Source organism: Plectropomus leopardus, chromosome 14, assembly GCF_008729295.1.
Source record: "Plectropomus leopardus isolate mb chromosome 14, YSFRI_Pleo_2.0, whole genome shotgun sequence".
Classification (NCBI taxonomy): Eukaryota; Metazoa; Chordata; class Actinopteri; order Perciformes; family Serranidae; genus Plectropomus; species Plectropomus leopardus.
Window position 1 is genome coordinate 745,438 of NC_056476.1, and position 16,186 is coordinate 761,623.

Genomic DNA, 16,186 nt, shown 5'->3' on the forward strand with positions numbered 1-16,186 from the left:
ACCAACAAAACTTTGAACTGCTAAGACGACTTCACAGCTTCAACCACAGAAAACCAACACAGAGGCAGATTTGACAGGAAGTTAAAGAACACAGGATGGAGGTGAAGGTAAAATAATGAAAAGGGCAGAAAAATTTTCATCTTGAGCAAAACTTTTGCTGTATGGCTCAAAAAAAGAAGAGGAAATGCAAAACAGGTGGTAAGTTTGTGAATGAGTCTTTTTAAAGTGAACCTTGAATGAGTCTTAGAACGAGACTTGGATACTAAACAGACCGAAACAAGCTAAAGGTATGGAAAAAATTTAATTTCTCTGCAGCAGTGTTAATTTTGGCAGCTATTTTAGATTTAGTCTTAGTCTTGAGACAAAAATGCTTATTAGTTTTAGTCACATTTTAGTCATTTTCATCCTTCAAAGTTTTGGTCTTGTTTTAGTTGAAAACTCACAATGTTTTAGTCAACGAAAATTCATGACATTTTATTTAACTTTTAGTCAAGGTGGGTTTTTTCTATTTAAACTGCTCCACTCGGGCTAATACAAAAAATGTACAAAATGTAATTTAAACTTTTTGTTTTTTTTCTTCAAATACAACTACAAGTAATTCCTATACACTCAGAAACTTGCATTTCTCCAGCAGAATACACAAAATTCAAAATACACACTATTTGTAAAAACCGAACCAACATACAAGAGAAATGGAAGATCCTTGTTTTGAAGTAAACTCAACATAAAGAAAGAGTTTAAGGACAAAGAAAAAACCTTTTTTCCTGCCTGTACTTGATGTCCACACCAAACCAGACCTGAAACTCATCACAGACAAAACAAACCAGATTTGTCGCCTTCCAATTAGTCAGACAGCTTCACCGCGTCGGCTAAAACTGCCGAGAATCATTAAACTGCTGCTCTGAAATCAGCCTCCGCACAATCAGCAAACGAGTTCATGAAGCCACCGAATTAAACCGCCGCAAAGAAAGGCAGATTTCAGAACAATCTGACGGCGAGGATGAAGAGAGGAAAAAAAAAAAGACACGGAGCACCTCCTGCGCCCTGTAGCCATCCATTTCTGAAAGCCCCCCTTTCAGAGAGGAAATTAATTTTGAAAGAGGAAGAATAAAACGAGCAGCCGAGGTGACCGAAGGTGCTGTATTAGACTACGCTCGACTAAAACCAAGTCATTTAAACCGCTGGCTGCCGGCTCGCCTCCCTGACCTCCCATCCTCACAGCAGACAGAGACGAATAATCTCCCTCCATATTTCACTTCCTTTTTTCCTCGTGTTTTACACATCCTAACCTCCCCCCCTCCTCGTCCCGTCTGACCCCGCCGGGCCGCCATAGAGTCACTTCCTGATTGCCACTCTGGATGTTCAGAGCTCAGGAACTTTTGGGGAAGGTAATTGAAAAAGTTTCAGGGAGCTTCATGCTTTTTTTTCTGGTGAGGTGGTGACATGTTTGAGTTTTGGTAGCAGAGTCAGCGGGCAGAACTCAACGACATCTGCAGGCAAAAAGTTTTTCAGCTGAATTTCAACTGCTAAAAGCAGCGACACAAGCGAGTCACCAGAGAAAATGCTGGCATTGTATGTTATGTTAGATTTGTTACAATTGTATGTTATTATGTCGCCGATGCGTTGAAACTTTTTATTCCTTTATGTTTCAACAACAATCTGGTGAATGGGTTGTTAGGTTTAGACACTAAAAACACTCAGTTGAGGTGCTATATTATATTTTCTTTTCCATTAACATCTGTGATAAACTGCATTTTACTCATAATGTTAATAAAAAGACCTTGAGGGAAAAAAGTTGCTGTAAAAACAGCAGTTTTGTTGATGTTGGGTTGGAGCCGTTCACCGTCACGTACTGATGACAAAGTCAGCTCAAACACTGCTTCTCTTTACAAACACTGATATAATAAGTATGAAACATGCAAAGGCTGGAGGTCTTGAAAAGTTTGGAAACTGTTCTGGCTCCAAAACCACAGCAGTGGTCGCGTGTGTGTAAATAAAGATTATTTCGGTAACATTTTGTGCAAACGCAGCTCACCGGAAGGATGGAGCGTCACCTTAAAGCAACAGAGAGCACTCACGGCCCTAAAACAAACGAGCGCCGCGCTCACTGTATCCGACTGTAATCAGCTGCAGCGGACAGTATTTGATCCCATCAGGCGTGTTGTCCTCGCTGTGCCATTGTTATTATTTGGCGTTCCGCCTAAATGCCTTCACTGCCTCCGACACGCCGTGAAACGCTGTGCAGCTCTGAACGCCTCCTCAGCTTTTACCGCCACAGTAAAGATCCGACTGCAGCAACAAACAGCACGCCGCAAATCATCCGGACAGCCACTAAACAGGGACACCAAGCCGCTGCCTGCGTGTGTGTGTGTGTGTGTGTGTGTCGGAGAGGCAGAGTGTATTATGCCTCCTGACAAGGGTAATAAGATTGTAGAGTTGCTGCTGTGAGGAAACTTTTCAAAGATACAGGAGAGCAAAGATTCTTTAAGTGGCCTTTAACTTTCAAAGTTAAATCTAGAAATACTACTGCGGCATTGTTGCTCTTACAGAGGAAGCGCGGGAGTTTGTTTCTGCAGCACAAAATGTTGTCCTACGTGTTCTGAAAAGTCTCATCCAACGTGGAAAATTAGATCTCAGCATGTCTCTATGATTGTTAGCTAAGTGTCTGCAGCAACGTCTGTCCTCCACAAGATGGCGCCGGTTTTAGAAAAATTGAAAATAAAAATTGAGGACTGCAAGGTGGCGTAATTCAGAATAAAAAGAGCAGTTCTGTGGACTCGGTGCAGAGTGTGCAGTCATGTGACAGTACTCACAGTCCAGGTGACACTGTCTGATTCCCTCCACGTCTTCAGCATGAATGAACTGGTAGCACCTCTTCCCCACGATGTCCACCGGAGTCAGGTCCATGTAGTCGCTGATCCTGAAACACAAGTGACGTAAGCTGCGTTAATACACCATAAAAAAGCACATGACTAAATAAAGATGATATTAATATGTGTACATTAGATTTAGAATACAACACAGATAATTATTGAGCGATACGAACAGAATGTGATCACAGACTCTGCACACTTGGTTGTTGTGACATTTTCTTAACCAGTTTATTTTTAAAGCAATATAAGAATCAAATTGTCTATGAATAAATAATTATTTAATGAATTTAAAGGTTATTTAAGGCTTTTTTGTACAAATTTTCTGGACTCAGTCTGTGCTGAAAAAAAAAAAACCCAAAAAAGGTTCCTTATACATGAATGGAAGTACACGACAAATACATTTTTCCAAAAGATGGTTTCTGTCTCTAGAGGTAGTTATCATCACCCTGATGTTCGGTTTTAATGAGTTATTAAATTATACAAAAAGGGGGATTTTCTGCCATGATTGACAGCTGTGACAGCCAATCCCTGTGCTCGCATTCAATGGAGCTGCTTATGATTGGTCGTACGGATGTTTTGGTGGGAACACAGGCTCCAGCTCTCAATGACATCACCCTCGCAAGATGGCAGTGCCCTAATCTTCGAAATTTTAGCTTCACTTAAGGAAAGCGGGGATAAGTGGGGGTGTGTCATCCATCTTTATATACAGTCTATGGTCATAACTCAGGAACAGAAGGGGAGACATTTGGTCATGGCGATGGTAACATTTATGTTGATAGTTGTGCTGTTGCTGCGATCCTGACTTTGGCGCGGCCTGGATCGTTGTAATGGTTGTGCTGTTGCTGCGATCCTGACTTTGGCGCGGCCTGGATCGTTGTAATGGTTGTCCTGTTGCTGCGATCCTGACTTTGGCGCGGCCTGGATCGTTGTAATGGTTGTGCTGTTGCTGTGATCCTGACTTTGGCGCGGCCTGGATCGTTGTTATGGTTGTGCTGTTGCTGCGATCCTGATTTTGGCGCGGCCTGGATCGTTGTAATGGTTGTCCTGTTGCTGCGATCCTGACTTTGGCGCGGCCTGGATCGTTGTAATGGTTGTGCTGTTGCTGCGATCCTGACTTTGGCGCGGCCTGGATCGTTGTAATGGTTGTGCTGTTGCTGTGATCCTGACTTTGGCTGCGCCTGTAACGTGGGTCTTGGTTGAACTTGTGATCTCACTTGACGCCAACTTCTACTGCTGATATTATCAGCCATGCCTCCACTATAAATATACACACGATTGTTATCAACACTAACTGTAACATTTCATGCGATCTTAAATTTTGTTTATTAATTTTATGTCTATTGCTATTGTTATATGTTATGTTATTGTCACCATTATTGTTGCTGTGCATCTCACCCCTTCTCTTTTCTACCATTTTTTCCCACATTATAGTTTTTTTTGGGGGAGTTTTTCCTTAGACGATGCGAGGGTCTAAGGACAGAAGGATGTTGTATGCTGTGAAGCCCTCTGAGGCAAACTGTGATTTGTGATAATGGGCTTCATAAATAAAATTGACTTGACTCAGATACTGGGGCGTGTCAGCAGCAAAGACATGCTGACAACCTGGTTTTGTTGTTTGTTGGTGTTAAACAGCAGTCTGCAGCTTGGTGTCTCTCTCCTCGATATCACACCACCATCTCCACCTCCAGATGACAAATTTAGCTCAAACACTTTTGTCACTTCAGAAACTGTAGAAATGTTAAGTGCCAACATTTTTCTCCTGCAGCTGGTCTGCGTGTCCAAATCTGTATCACGCTCACCTGCACGGACTGGAAATGTTGTGAAACTTTGACATATTTAACTGACAGTTTCCTCTGCACAGCTCTGCTACTCAGCGATTACAAAAAATGATTCAGGGAAGAAAAAAAAAAAGCTAATAACTCCACAACAGAGAGTGAAGCGCGTCTGTCTATTGTACAGGTAACACACATCAGCTTTAAAAGGTTTAATTTGAACAAATTCGCCACAGGATAGACAGAACAATTTCCCCCGTATCATTCTGATGGGTTTGGGGGGGAGACTAATGTCTGGCAGGCAGATAACAGCACACTCTGTTCTTTAGAAAAAAAAACATCCTCCCATTTTCTCATTCTCTTAGAAACTCATCCTCAAAATGGGGCTGTAATGGGAGCGACGCTTGTCTGTTCGCCGCCGAGATGCTTTCTGTCGCTCCGCATTGAATATCATCATCTGCCTCGCATTGTGTCCCGTTTTCCATCCACAAAAAAAGCAATCTGTCTACTATCATTTTTTCCTTCCTCTCTTTTTATAATAAAACATGAAGGGTTTTTTTTCGTGTGTGTGTGTGTGTGTGTGTGGCTGATATAAATCTCCCGTGGTCGGCCGGTTAACTCCTGAGCGAGATCCTGATGCCTATCTGCTTTATCTGGACAGAGCGAAGGAGCTAGATCCATCAGCAACATATTTCACTGTTAAACCAGGGAGGATTGGGTCAGACTTCCTCATGAATAAGAAGCTCCGACGAGGGACGCAACTTTTCTTTTTCTGCCCTGAACAGGAGGATGAAACATGACTGCAGAACGAGCAAAAATAGAGTTTTATGTTTGACACTGGTGCGAAAAAAACAGATATTAAAAACCCATTTCTCCAGAAAAAGGTATACAAAAAACCCCTAAAAGCAACATTTTATAAAGACTTTTATCTAAAAAGTTCATTTTTTATGGTCGGCCAAAACGACAAAAAACATTTTGACTTTTTTTTCCCCATATTTTTGCAAGAATTGTTTTTTTTCCAGATCTCAAACAAGATCTCAGATCCAACGTTAAAGTGAGAGCCTTTAAACTTTAACACCTGGATCAACATCAGCTTTCTTGTGCCGCATTAGGATGCATTTAAAACTCCGGAAACCTCCGAAAATGAGTTTGATTTCTTTCAAAAACATAATGAGCAACTTAGATCACTACACTTCTTCCACAATCTCCAAAGGTACTGCTCTGTCTCATCCACATCCGTAATCTCTCAGAAAACGTGCACAAATATGAAATATGTAAATATGTATCTCAAAATAATATGACAAAATGAAAACAGAGTGAGAACAGAAGGCTCCGTCCTTTTCCGTCTCCATATGCAATGCTGAGGATAAATAAGCTTTAGTGCTTTTAAAACAAGTGTTGTGAGAAATCATTGGCAAGATGGCTGAATGAGCAGCAAAAAAAACAAAAAAAGAAAAAAAAATGTTGATAAAGATTAAAAAATTACAATAACCATAATATTATCTCTTGTTCTTTCAGTGTATTATGGTCCTTATCTATATAACCCGCATGAGCAAAAAAACAACCACAAAAAAATAATTGCTACTAGTATGCTGATGTCTTTATAGTAGCTTACAGTTTATTGTTATTGCACATTTTGAGATGTCTCAGTGTCACATTTACCTCTGATGGCACCTGAAATTTAAGCAGTCCGAGGGCAGCCTTTGCAATGACAATATTGTTTGTAAATGAGTCTTTCTAATGCAGTTTTTTTTATATATAAAATCATGTATCGGCCAGGTCAATACTTCAGTTTAGGTTTAATTTAAATATCTTATAACAAGCTATATATTTTGTCACCTACACAAGTGTTGTTCGTGATAAAAAGGAGCACATTTCAAGAAAAAAAGTGCTCTTACATATTTGAAAAATTTGAAAAATCCAAAAGCAGTCAGAAAAAAGCTCACAATCTGCCCAAAAACGTGCAGCAGACTTACAGTTCAGTTTGGACTAATAACTTTTTGCATCACTTTGACTTTGCCGTCCTACCTGTTCTCGCAGTAGATGATCTTGAGGTCCATGTTGACTCGGGTGACAAACATTTGACAGTCGATGCGAACCTCGTTGATGGTCGGCGGCGGGAGGGCGTGAGCCACCACCACCATCCCCATGATCTGATTGGGCACCGAGCGGCTGTGCGCCAAGGCCATCCTGATGCGCAGACGCCCCGTGACGTGGATCACCTGAGCAGGATTTTAAAAAAAAACACACAGAAGGTGAAAATCCAGTTTGAAACCTGTGCTGAAAGTCAGCGTTCACAGACTGAATTCAAAAGCAGAGGTCAGAACGGATAAAGACAAGGTGAGCTGAGGAGAACTTTTTTGGGGGGATTTTACCCCTTTTTTTTTTTTTTTTGGTCTTTTCACGGACAGACTCGAGGGATGAAGTGAACGAGAAAGAAAGAAAGAGAGGAGAGGTGGAAAGAGAGGAGATGAGAGACAGAGGGAGAGTGAAGGGTGTAATTATCCAGAGCTTTAAATTCGTGTGAAGCTTCAAAAGTCTGTCGGACGCGACGGATCTGCGAGAAATGTTAATCAGCTGCTGCTCGTCGGGGAAATGCTCGTCTTTTAAATGCAGTGTCACTTTTCTCTCGCTCTGTTTTTACTTTCTGTTTTCACATGAGGCAAATATGAGGGTCAGATCGACGTTGTGCTGCGACGCTCCTCTACCTCTTTTATGTATCTGTGTCTCGTTTTCATGTGACCAGTCACATGATGCTCTGGCTATGCGCTTGTCAAAAGGAAATTTCCCTCATACGTGGCTGCTCCCACATATAATATCTATATTTCCATCACGGCTCCAGAACACGCCTACGTGGCATTGGATTGGAAATAATGACGGCTAGTTTGGTGGCTGCGATAGAAATAAAGCTGCTAATCTTTTGAACATCCGTCGCCATGGTTACTGGGATGTTGTCAACAGAGGAGAAGTCGCATTACATCACTCGGTGGAAACACAGTCACCTCGCTATTGTGTTTTATCGACATTTCAAAAATGACGCTCAAGTTTTGTACAAATCTGTTACGGAAACTCTCCTAATACTACAAGTGAATACTGAAGGAAATATTTTCAAAAACACGTTGATACTTTCATTAATGATTCCTCACGATGTTGAGACTAAATCATTCCGGTCACTTTAAGTTTGCCTCATATTTTCTGGTACAAATTAAAGGCATATTTCAGAGAGAAACGGCTGCATTATGACACTGAGCTTGCACCACTGTTTTGGGGAGGACTAAAACTGTTAAGGGGCACATGTAGGTGCCTTGCTCAAGGGTACCTCTGCAGAGTAACAGTGGAGGAGGAGGAGGAGGAGGAGGAGGAAGCTCTCTGCTGCAACACAACAGCTTTAAAACTACTAACTGTAACGCTGTATTATGTGTGTGTGTGTTAGTGTTGCAGTAATTTGTGTGTCACTGAGTGCAAATGTGTGTAGTAATATATGCATGCGTGTGGATGAATATTTATGTGCGTTTCTGCCTCCGCTGTGATTTGCATGTGATCTGAGTCTGCCAGGTGGAACATGGTATACGACACACACACACACACACACGCACACACGCACACACACACGCGCACACACGCACACGCACACACGCACACACACACGCGCACACACACACACACGCAAGCACAACACTGTAAGAGAATGAAACATCAATCTTCATCGATTGAGGACGCTTTTATTTTGCTTAAACAACAAAATAAAAGCACTTCCTAATTTTCTTCTTTTTTCAGTTTTGCCAGTGAAACAGTCATTCTTTTAAAATATTGAAATATTGTTCTGTATCATAAATTTATTAATTTGGTAAAATTAGTCACATTCATTTGAAGAATGAATGACTCTATTCTGACTCTTTATGTTTTGTAAATGTTGACATTTGTCTTTGACAATAAAGTTACAGCAGCTTGAACACTTCATCCTTGAGGAAGATCGAGTGTATTAGTAAAAGCTAAACCATGACAGACTACACACACACACACACACACATACACACACACACGCTGCAGTTCGGAGAATCCTCTTTAATCCTGCCTCTCGATCTGGGACGGTCACACACACCTGTTGTGTGACTGACATGTGTACATGAAGCATCCACACACACACACACACACACACACACACACACACTCACACACACACACACACACACACACACACACACACACACACACACACACAGTCAGGCATGCTGTACACACAAACACAGTTTCATTTATGCACAAAAAGAAAACACTCCTACACGTGATCCCATCAAGGTTATTGGAACTAAAACAGATTTAATAAGAAATGTGTGTTGTTTTTTTTAGGCACGAGGTTCAAAAACTACAAGTTATAATATAACTATTTTATATTATTTGTATATTTATATTATATTAGTTTTAATATTATTTTATTAAAACAGATCTTCAGAAATACTGAAAGTAGCCTGTAACTAGAGAGAAAAAGTCTAATATTTGCCAGAAAATAATGATAATAAAATGGACTGGAATCATGAAAACTAACTAAAATGAAGGACTGCAGACACCATGAGTCACTTGCAGCCACATGAACACACTTTAAGACTCTCTGACACTGACACGCACACACACACACACACAGTACCTATTGTCCATGGTAGGATTACAGATTTCCATATGGATCACTTCATTTGATGACAGATAGTAAGACTATAAGCCAGTGGCTGATAATATGTTCCTCTGTCTTCAAGGAGATCACACACACACACACACACACACACACACACACACACACACACACACACACACACACACACACACATTCGTACACACACACACACACACAAACACACACACACACACACACAGGTTCGGTGTTAACATGCTAAACCTGCTGACTCTCTGTTCACACTCTGAGATGACAGGATTATGTGATCTGACTGGCATCTGTGTGTGTGTGTGTGTGTGTGTGTGTGTGTGTGTGTGTGGTCATGCTGCAGCTACATATTTACATCCCATCAGTGACACAAACACAAACATCTGTCTGTTCCTCTGGAAACCAGATGTGTCCAAAGTAAATTTCATTCCACTTTTTGAGATGAGATATTCTGTGAAGTCACGTTACAGCGCAACAGCATCACAGCGTCACACTGTTACAGCGTCACAGTGTTACAGCGTCACACTGTTACAGCGTCACAGCGTTAAAGTGTTACAGCATCACTGTATTAGTGTCAGTGTCACAGTGTTACAGCGTCACACTGTTACAGCGTCACACTGTTACAGCGTCACACTGTCACACTGTTACAGCGTCACACTGTCACAGTGTCACACTGTTACAGCGTCACAGCGTCACACTGTTACAGCGTCACACTGTTACAGTGTCACACTGTTACAGCGTCACACTGTTACAGCGTCACAGTGTCACAGTGTTACAGTGTCACACTGTTACAGCGTCACAGTGTCACACTGTTACAGTGTCACAGCGTTAAAGTGTTACAGCATCACTGTATTAGTGTCAGTGTCGCAGTGTTACAGTGTCACTGTGTTAGTGTCAGTGTCACAGCTTGTCAGTGTCACAGCGTCTCAGCGTTACAGTGTCACAGCGTTACAGCGTCACCATATTACTGAGTCACAACGTCACAGCGTTAAAAAGTCACCACAAAGATTGTTCATAATCGGTTATTTGGACATCAGAGATCATAAATAAACACATCCGGGTCCTTATAGTCTAGATTATTGTTTCCCTCTGATGGTGAAAAAACAAAAAGATGGTCTGGACTAAATAAAGTGAACCCATAGACTGTATGAGGATAGATGACATCACAGCTCCCCAAAAGTGAGGCCAAAACATCTGGATCACCCCCTGCTGACTGGGACCAGAAAAGGTCATAAACCCCGCCCCCTCAAAGTACGACCCTGACGTTTGTTTGACTGATCATTTTTATGAGAAGTTTAGTTTCAATTAGTTATTTTATTCTACTAAATCTTCTGTCAGTGTCTGACAGCTGTGATAACCAATCTATGGGCTTGTGTTCAATGGCGCCGCTCGCGATTGGTCGGGTGGGTGTCTTGGCGGAAACTCTACCACTGCAGAGATCACTACTACGCAGAATCCGTGTCCGAATTACATCACGCGTGGTTTATCTTTATTTACAGTCTGCGAGGGAACCGGAGGTGTGAGAGTGATCCGAGCGTCACCTTATATCCTGAGGACTTGATGTGCACTCCTCTCTTCGTGAGCGTCGACTTCATCCTGATGAAGAAGGATCGTTCCAGAGTGTTATCAGGAGCCAGGAGACTGGGACTGCTGGACTCCACTGAGGAACAAACACACACACACACACAAACATGAGGACACTCAAAACTCAAAATGTCGTTTTTTTCTTTTGCATTTTTATATAATGCTGGAAAGGTGAATAAATAACAGTAATTCGTTGAATACCCCTGCTGTAAACCATCTTCAAGGTGACACCATGATTACAGATCATCAGAGCGATTATTGATGATTAATTAACAGCTCTCACATTTAAACAGACTTACTGCAAAATTCAGGATAAAATAAAAAGATCACGATCGGGGAAATAATGGCTTAAATGTTAGCTGAATTAAACTTACAATAATAACATGATATGTTCATTCTAGTGTCACATGTCCAACAGCCCGACCAGCGTGGACGTGTGCGACAGTTCGCAAACCACGAACCCACCAATACGCACGGATGTGGCTATTAATAGCGCCCATACCACTGAGCCAGACATCATCGACTGGCGGACCGCGGTCCGGATCCGGACCAAAACTTCGTCCTTTCTGGACCCGTCGTCAAGGTGTAATAAAATGTAAGAATGAGATCAATATTGTTTAAGGAGTAGCGCTGGACAACAAATCGAAAAATAATCGAAACCGACATTCAGAACCTCTAACCGACATAATCTTGCCCATGTTGGGTATTTCGGTTATTTAAGAATTCTGTTAACCCTTTCCCCACCGAGGCTGCCAACTCCTATGCATCTGTATCTGAAATTTCTATTAAAGATCTAAAATCCTCGAAACATCCTAAAATGTGAGAAGCGTCCTAAAATCTTAGAAATGTTCTTAAATTCAAGCAACATCATGAAGTCCTAGAAACGTCCTAAAATCTGAGAAACGTTTTAAAATCCCGCTGAGCTGCTGCGACCGGCCCCTGGCCTCCTGTCATTTTGCAAAAGTGGCCACCAAGCAAAGTAGCACCCTGTTTTAGCACCATTTAAACACATAAATTCTCCAACAGGGCCTTTATGAAGTCAAATAGAACTGAAAGTGCTGAAATATGAGTAAAATTATTTTAATCGCTGTAAAACAAATAAAAACATCCGTTCTGTGAGCTGGAGCCGTCAGCCAATCACAGCCGCTGTCAACCTGTCAATCACCTCAGAGAAGCTCGTGGCAATCAAACGGTGAAATGTCAAAACACGTCAGGAGCCGAGACAAGAGGAAAACAAGACAAATAGGATGTTCAGACACGAATTAACAAGGCGTGTTAACGTTCGAAAGCCGTAATCTCCTCAGGTCAGGACTGTCAAAATAAAAGTCATATATCACTGAAATCAACAGTGTCTGATTATTGCTTAAACCCGACTGCGACTGTCTCATCCTTCAAAACTCAAAATCCCACACAGGAAGTGCATTTTTCACCGTCCTCATCCCCCCGCCCGCCCGCCCGACAAATGCAGCGTCCAGTCAGGAAGCAGCTGCAGCGGTTTCCTGAAGGTGAGACGCTCCATTTGTCAGCAGCAGAAATCAACTGCATATTCATAACTTCTCCATCCATCAGGGGGAGTGATGGGAGGAGAGACAGCTGGGGAGCGTCTCATCTCACACACACACACACACACACACACACACTGGACAGACATCCAGGTTGTATAACTGTACTTGTGAGGACCTCCACTGATGTAATGCACTCTAACTAATAACGTACAGACATTTATCTGAGGTTTTTCTTTTCAGCACACTCACCAGAATGAAATGTTGGCATTTAACATTTATACAAACCACAAATATAATACACTTCTATGTTTTCTACATCATATCAACATTTTTTAACTGTCAAATCATAACAGTGTCCTGTAATCCTAAAATCCCAGAAACGTCCTGAAATCCCAGAAATATTCTAAAATCCCAGAAATGTCCTGAAATCCGAGAAATGCGTTAGAATCTGAGAAATGCCCTTAAATGCCAGAAATATCCGAAATCCTTGCACAGGTACTCAGGTTGCTTTACTGTACTTGGGAGGAGCATCACTGATTTCTAAAGTGAAGTTTGGTTACACATGTATGAACTTAGTTTCACATCTGGAAGAGGTGCTTTTTAGAGGATTTATTAACTCTTTTTTTATCATATGGTGACATTTATTTTTAAACTGCACATGGTCCCTTGTAAATAAAATAATAATAATAATAATAAATAAACAAATAAATGTTTTTGCGTGCTTGTGTTGTACTACACGTACTGTATACATGCAGGTACTGTGAGCTCAGCAGAGTACCAGTGTGTGTTTCTGTGTTGTGAACACTGCGAGGCTGCTTGTTTCACCTCTGTTACAACTCCCCTAACACACACACACACACACACGCACACACGCACACACACACACACACTCAGGTCTCTTGTGGACGCGGCAGTTTGATCAGCGCTGATACGTGTTGACAACGTCTAATCTGAAAAAATTGAAAGAAATGAATTAATATGCAAATTCATCCTTTATAATATAAATGTCCTTGAAGAGAGTGAGACAAGAGGAGAGGGAGGGAGGGAAAAGAGGGGGAGGAGAGAGGAAGGGAAGAAAACAGGGAGAGGGAGGAGAGAGGGGAAAGAGGTGAAACAAACAAATGAAAAGGAGGAAACTAAAAAGAAAAAGAACAGAGGGCACAAGAAATGAAGAAAAGAGATAAAAAGAAACAGATGTGAAAAAGGAAATGAAAGAGAGAGGAGTGGAACAAAAAAGGAGAAGGAGTAAAAAGGAGAAAGAGTGAGAAAAGAGGGATGGAAAAACAAAGGAAAAAAGACACTATATAAAAGAGGTAGAAAAGTGGAGAAAGTGAGAGATAACGGAGAAAAAGGGGAGGATTAGGGAAGAAAAGGACAAATAAAAGAAATCAAAAAAGCTATCTGAACAGACAGAAGATGGAAAGAGAAGAGGGGAAGACAAAAGTGACGGAGGAAGAGAAGGAAAAGGGAGGAGGCAAAAGGGAATAGAGTGACGGCAGGAAGACGGGAAGAAAGAAACAACAAGAAAGAGGGAAAGAATACAAAACAAAAAAGGCTGACCTTAACCCTCTGAAACTTGGAGCGAAATTAGCAGAATTATAACTTTTTTTTTAATAGCTCGGGAAAAAATTCTAGAGAGAAAAAAAATCAAAAGGCTTGAAAAAAAAATATTTTTTTTAACCACATTTTCCAAGTGTTGCATGCCTTTCTTAATTTATTTATTTATTTCGTTTACCTTTTCGTTTTTATCTAATTTTTTTAAAAAAAAATTTAACTAATCATGAAATTTTTTGTTTTTTTCTTGTATTTTTTTTTTTTTTAACTAATTTTTCTTTCAGAAAATCAGGAAAAGGCAATAGGCAACTTGGTAAGAAATATTCCACAAATTGTGAGAAATTAGTAGATTTAGAAAATTACTAAGCCAGGGGTAAATTTATAGAGAAAGAAAAAAACAATATATATATATTTTTTTTTACCTTTTACATTTCAGGTTTAGGTTTCAAAGTTGAAGTCAAGACGAAGGAGAGAGTGAACAGAGGAATGGAAAATGAAAGAAAAGAAGGAGAAGGGTGAGGAGAGATGGAGAGAGAGAGAGGACCAAAGAGAGGAAAAGGAAGACAAGAGGAAGCCTGGCCTTCCAAGGAGGAGCTGCAGCTATAACTCTTTCTCCTCCTGTCTCCTCCTGTCTCCTCCTTCTCTCTCTCTCTCCTCCTGTTTCCACTGTTTCCTTCTTCTCTTTCTCTCTCTTTCTTTCTCTCTCGGTCCTCCAGGAAATCAGCGGCCGATCTGACGGAGGAATAATGATGATGGAGGGAGAGAGAGAAACAGAAGAGAGGAGGACGGACCATCGACGGGGGAGCAGGACCCTCTCTCCCTCTCTCCCTCTCTCTCTCTCTTTGTTATTCACTTTGAATTAATAGGATTAGTTTCCCCACAGAAACACACACACACACACACACACACACACAGTCGAGATATCACTTTCATTGTCATACACACCTAGTCACCCCTTTCATTTTTACACACACACACACACACACACACACACACACAGCCTTGGCGAGAAAGTGTTAATGTGGAAGTGTGTGTATGTGTGTGTGTGTGTGTGTGTTTGTACAATTAAACAATTTCTGCATGAATGAAGTGAACAGACACATGAGGAGGCAAAGGAGAGGAGGAGGAGGAGGCAAAGGGGGAGGCAAAGGGGGGAAAAGGAAATAAATGAGAAAGGGAGGAAGAGAAGGAGGAGATGGAGAGTACAGAGGAAGGAGAAGTAGAAGGGGACAGAAAGCGGAGAAGGAGGAGCAGAGGGAGAGAAAGAAAGAGAAAGATGTGGAGGAGAAAAGGAAGATTGGGAGAAGGAGGAGGAGCTTTAGGAAGGAGAAGAAGGGAAAACAGAAGAGGAGGAGGAAGAGTGGAGAAAGTGAGATCAAGAAGATGGAGAAAAAAAGAGGAGGAGAAAGAGGAAAAGTGGGGGTTAGAGGAGGAGTCAAAAAGGAGAGTTTTTGCAAACATAAAAAGAAGTAGAGGAAGGAAATAGGGAGAGGAGGAAGAGGAGGAAGAGGAGCTGATATAGTGTGTAGAAGAAAATGATGAGTAGAAAAGAAGAAATCAAGGAGGAGCAAGAGGAGAAAAGATGAACATAAAAAGTTGTTGAAAAGGGAAAGAGGAAGAAGAAGAGGAGGAGGAGGAGGAGGAGGAGGACCATGTGGGGATTCAGAGGTGTTTTCTCATTCTGCACGTTGCCGTGGCGTCGGGGCGGCGTCTTCGGGGACGACGCTCCTACAAGACAAAGATTAGCGCTACAAAGGCAGCAGGTGGCTGCCGGCGCCGACTCTGGGACCTAATTATCTACGGCACGGAAACTTTCCCCGTTTGAAGGACAAATGATTAATTAAAAAGAACAACTCACCTACGCCTGTGATCTTTGGACAATACCCAGAGTGCCGAGCGGTTCTCACGTGTGTGTGTGCGTGTGTGTGAAGTCTCGGCGGGACAGTGTATCATTGTCAGACGGTCTAATAGCTGCTGCCTGCTTCACACAGCTCGTTGTGTCCGACTGATAACTAGCGAACGTGACGGCGGCCCGAGACAAAGCGAGCTACAGCAAGGTCACCGCAACCTCCACCAGCCGGCGCCGCCACGAGGAGACACACCGCCACGAGGAGACACAAAGCCACGGCGGCCCGAGACAAAGCGAGCTACAGCAAGGTCACCGCAACCACCACCAGCCGGCGCCGCCACGAGGAGACACACCGCCACGAGGAGACACAAAGCCACGAGGAGACACACCGG

At 42.0% G+C, this 16,186-nt stretch overlaps 1 protein-coding gene across 1 annotated transcript in view; it reads right to left on the reverse strand.

The window, feature by feature from the left end:
• Positions 1 to 16,186, reverse strand: part of LOC121953749 (neuronal PAS domain-containing protein 3) — a 291,906-nt gene that overhangs the window by 15,595 nt on the left and 260,125 nt on the right. Inside the window, 3 exon segments of the mRNA XM_042500962.1 lie at positions 2,814 to 2,920; positions 6,674 to 6,867; positions 10,844 to 10,962. Coding sequence (XP_042356896.1) covers positions 2,814 to 2,920; positions 6,674 to 6,867; positions 10,844 to 10,962 — 420 coding nt within the window.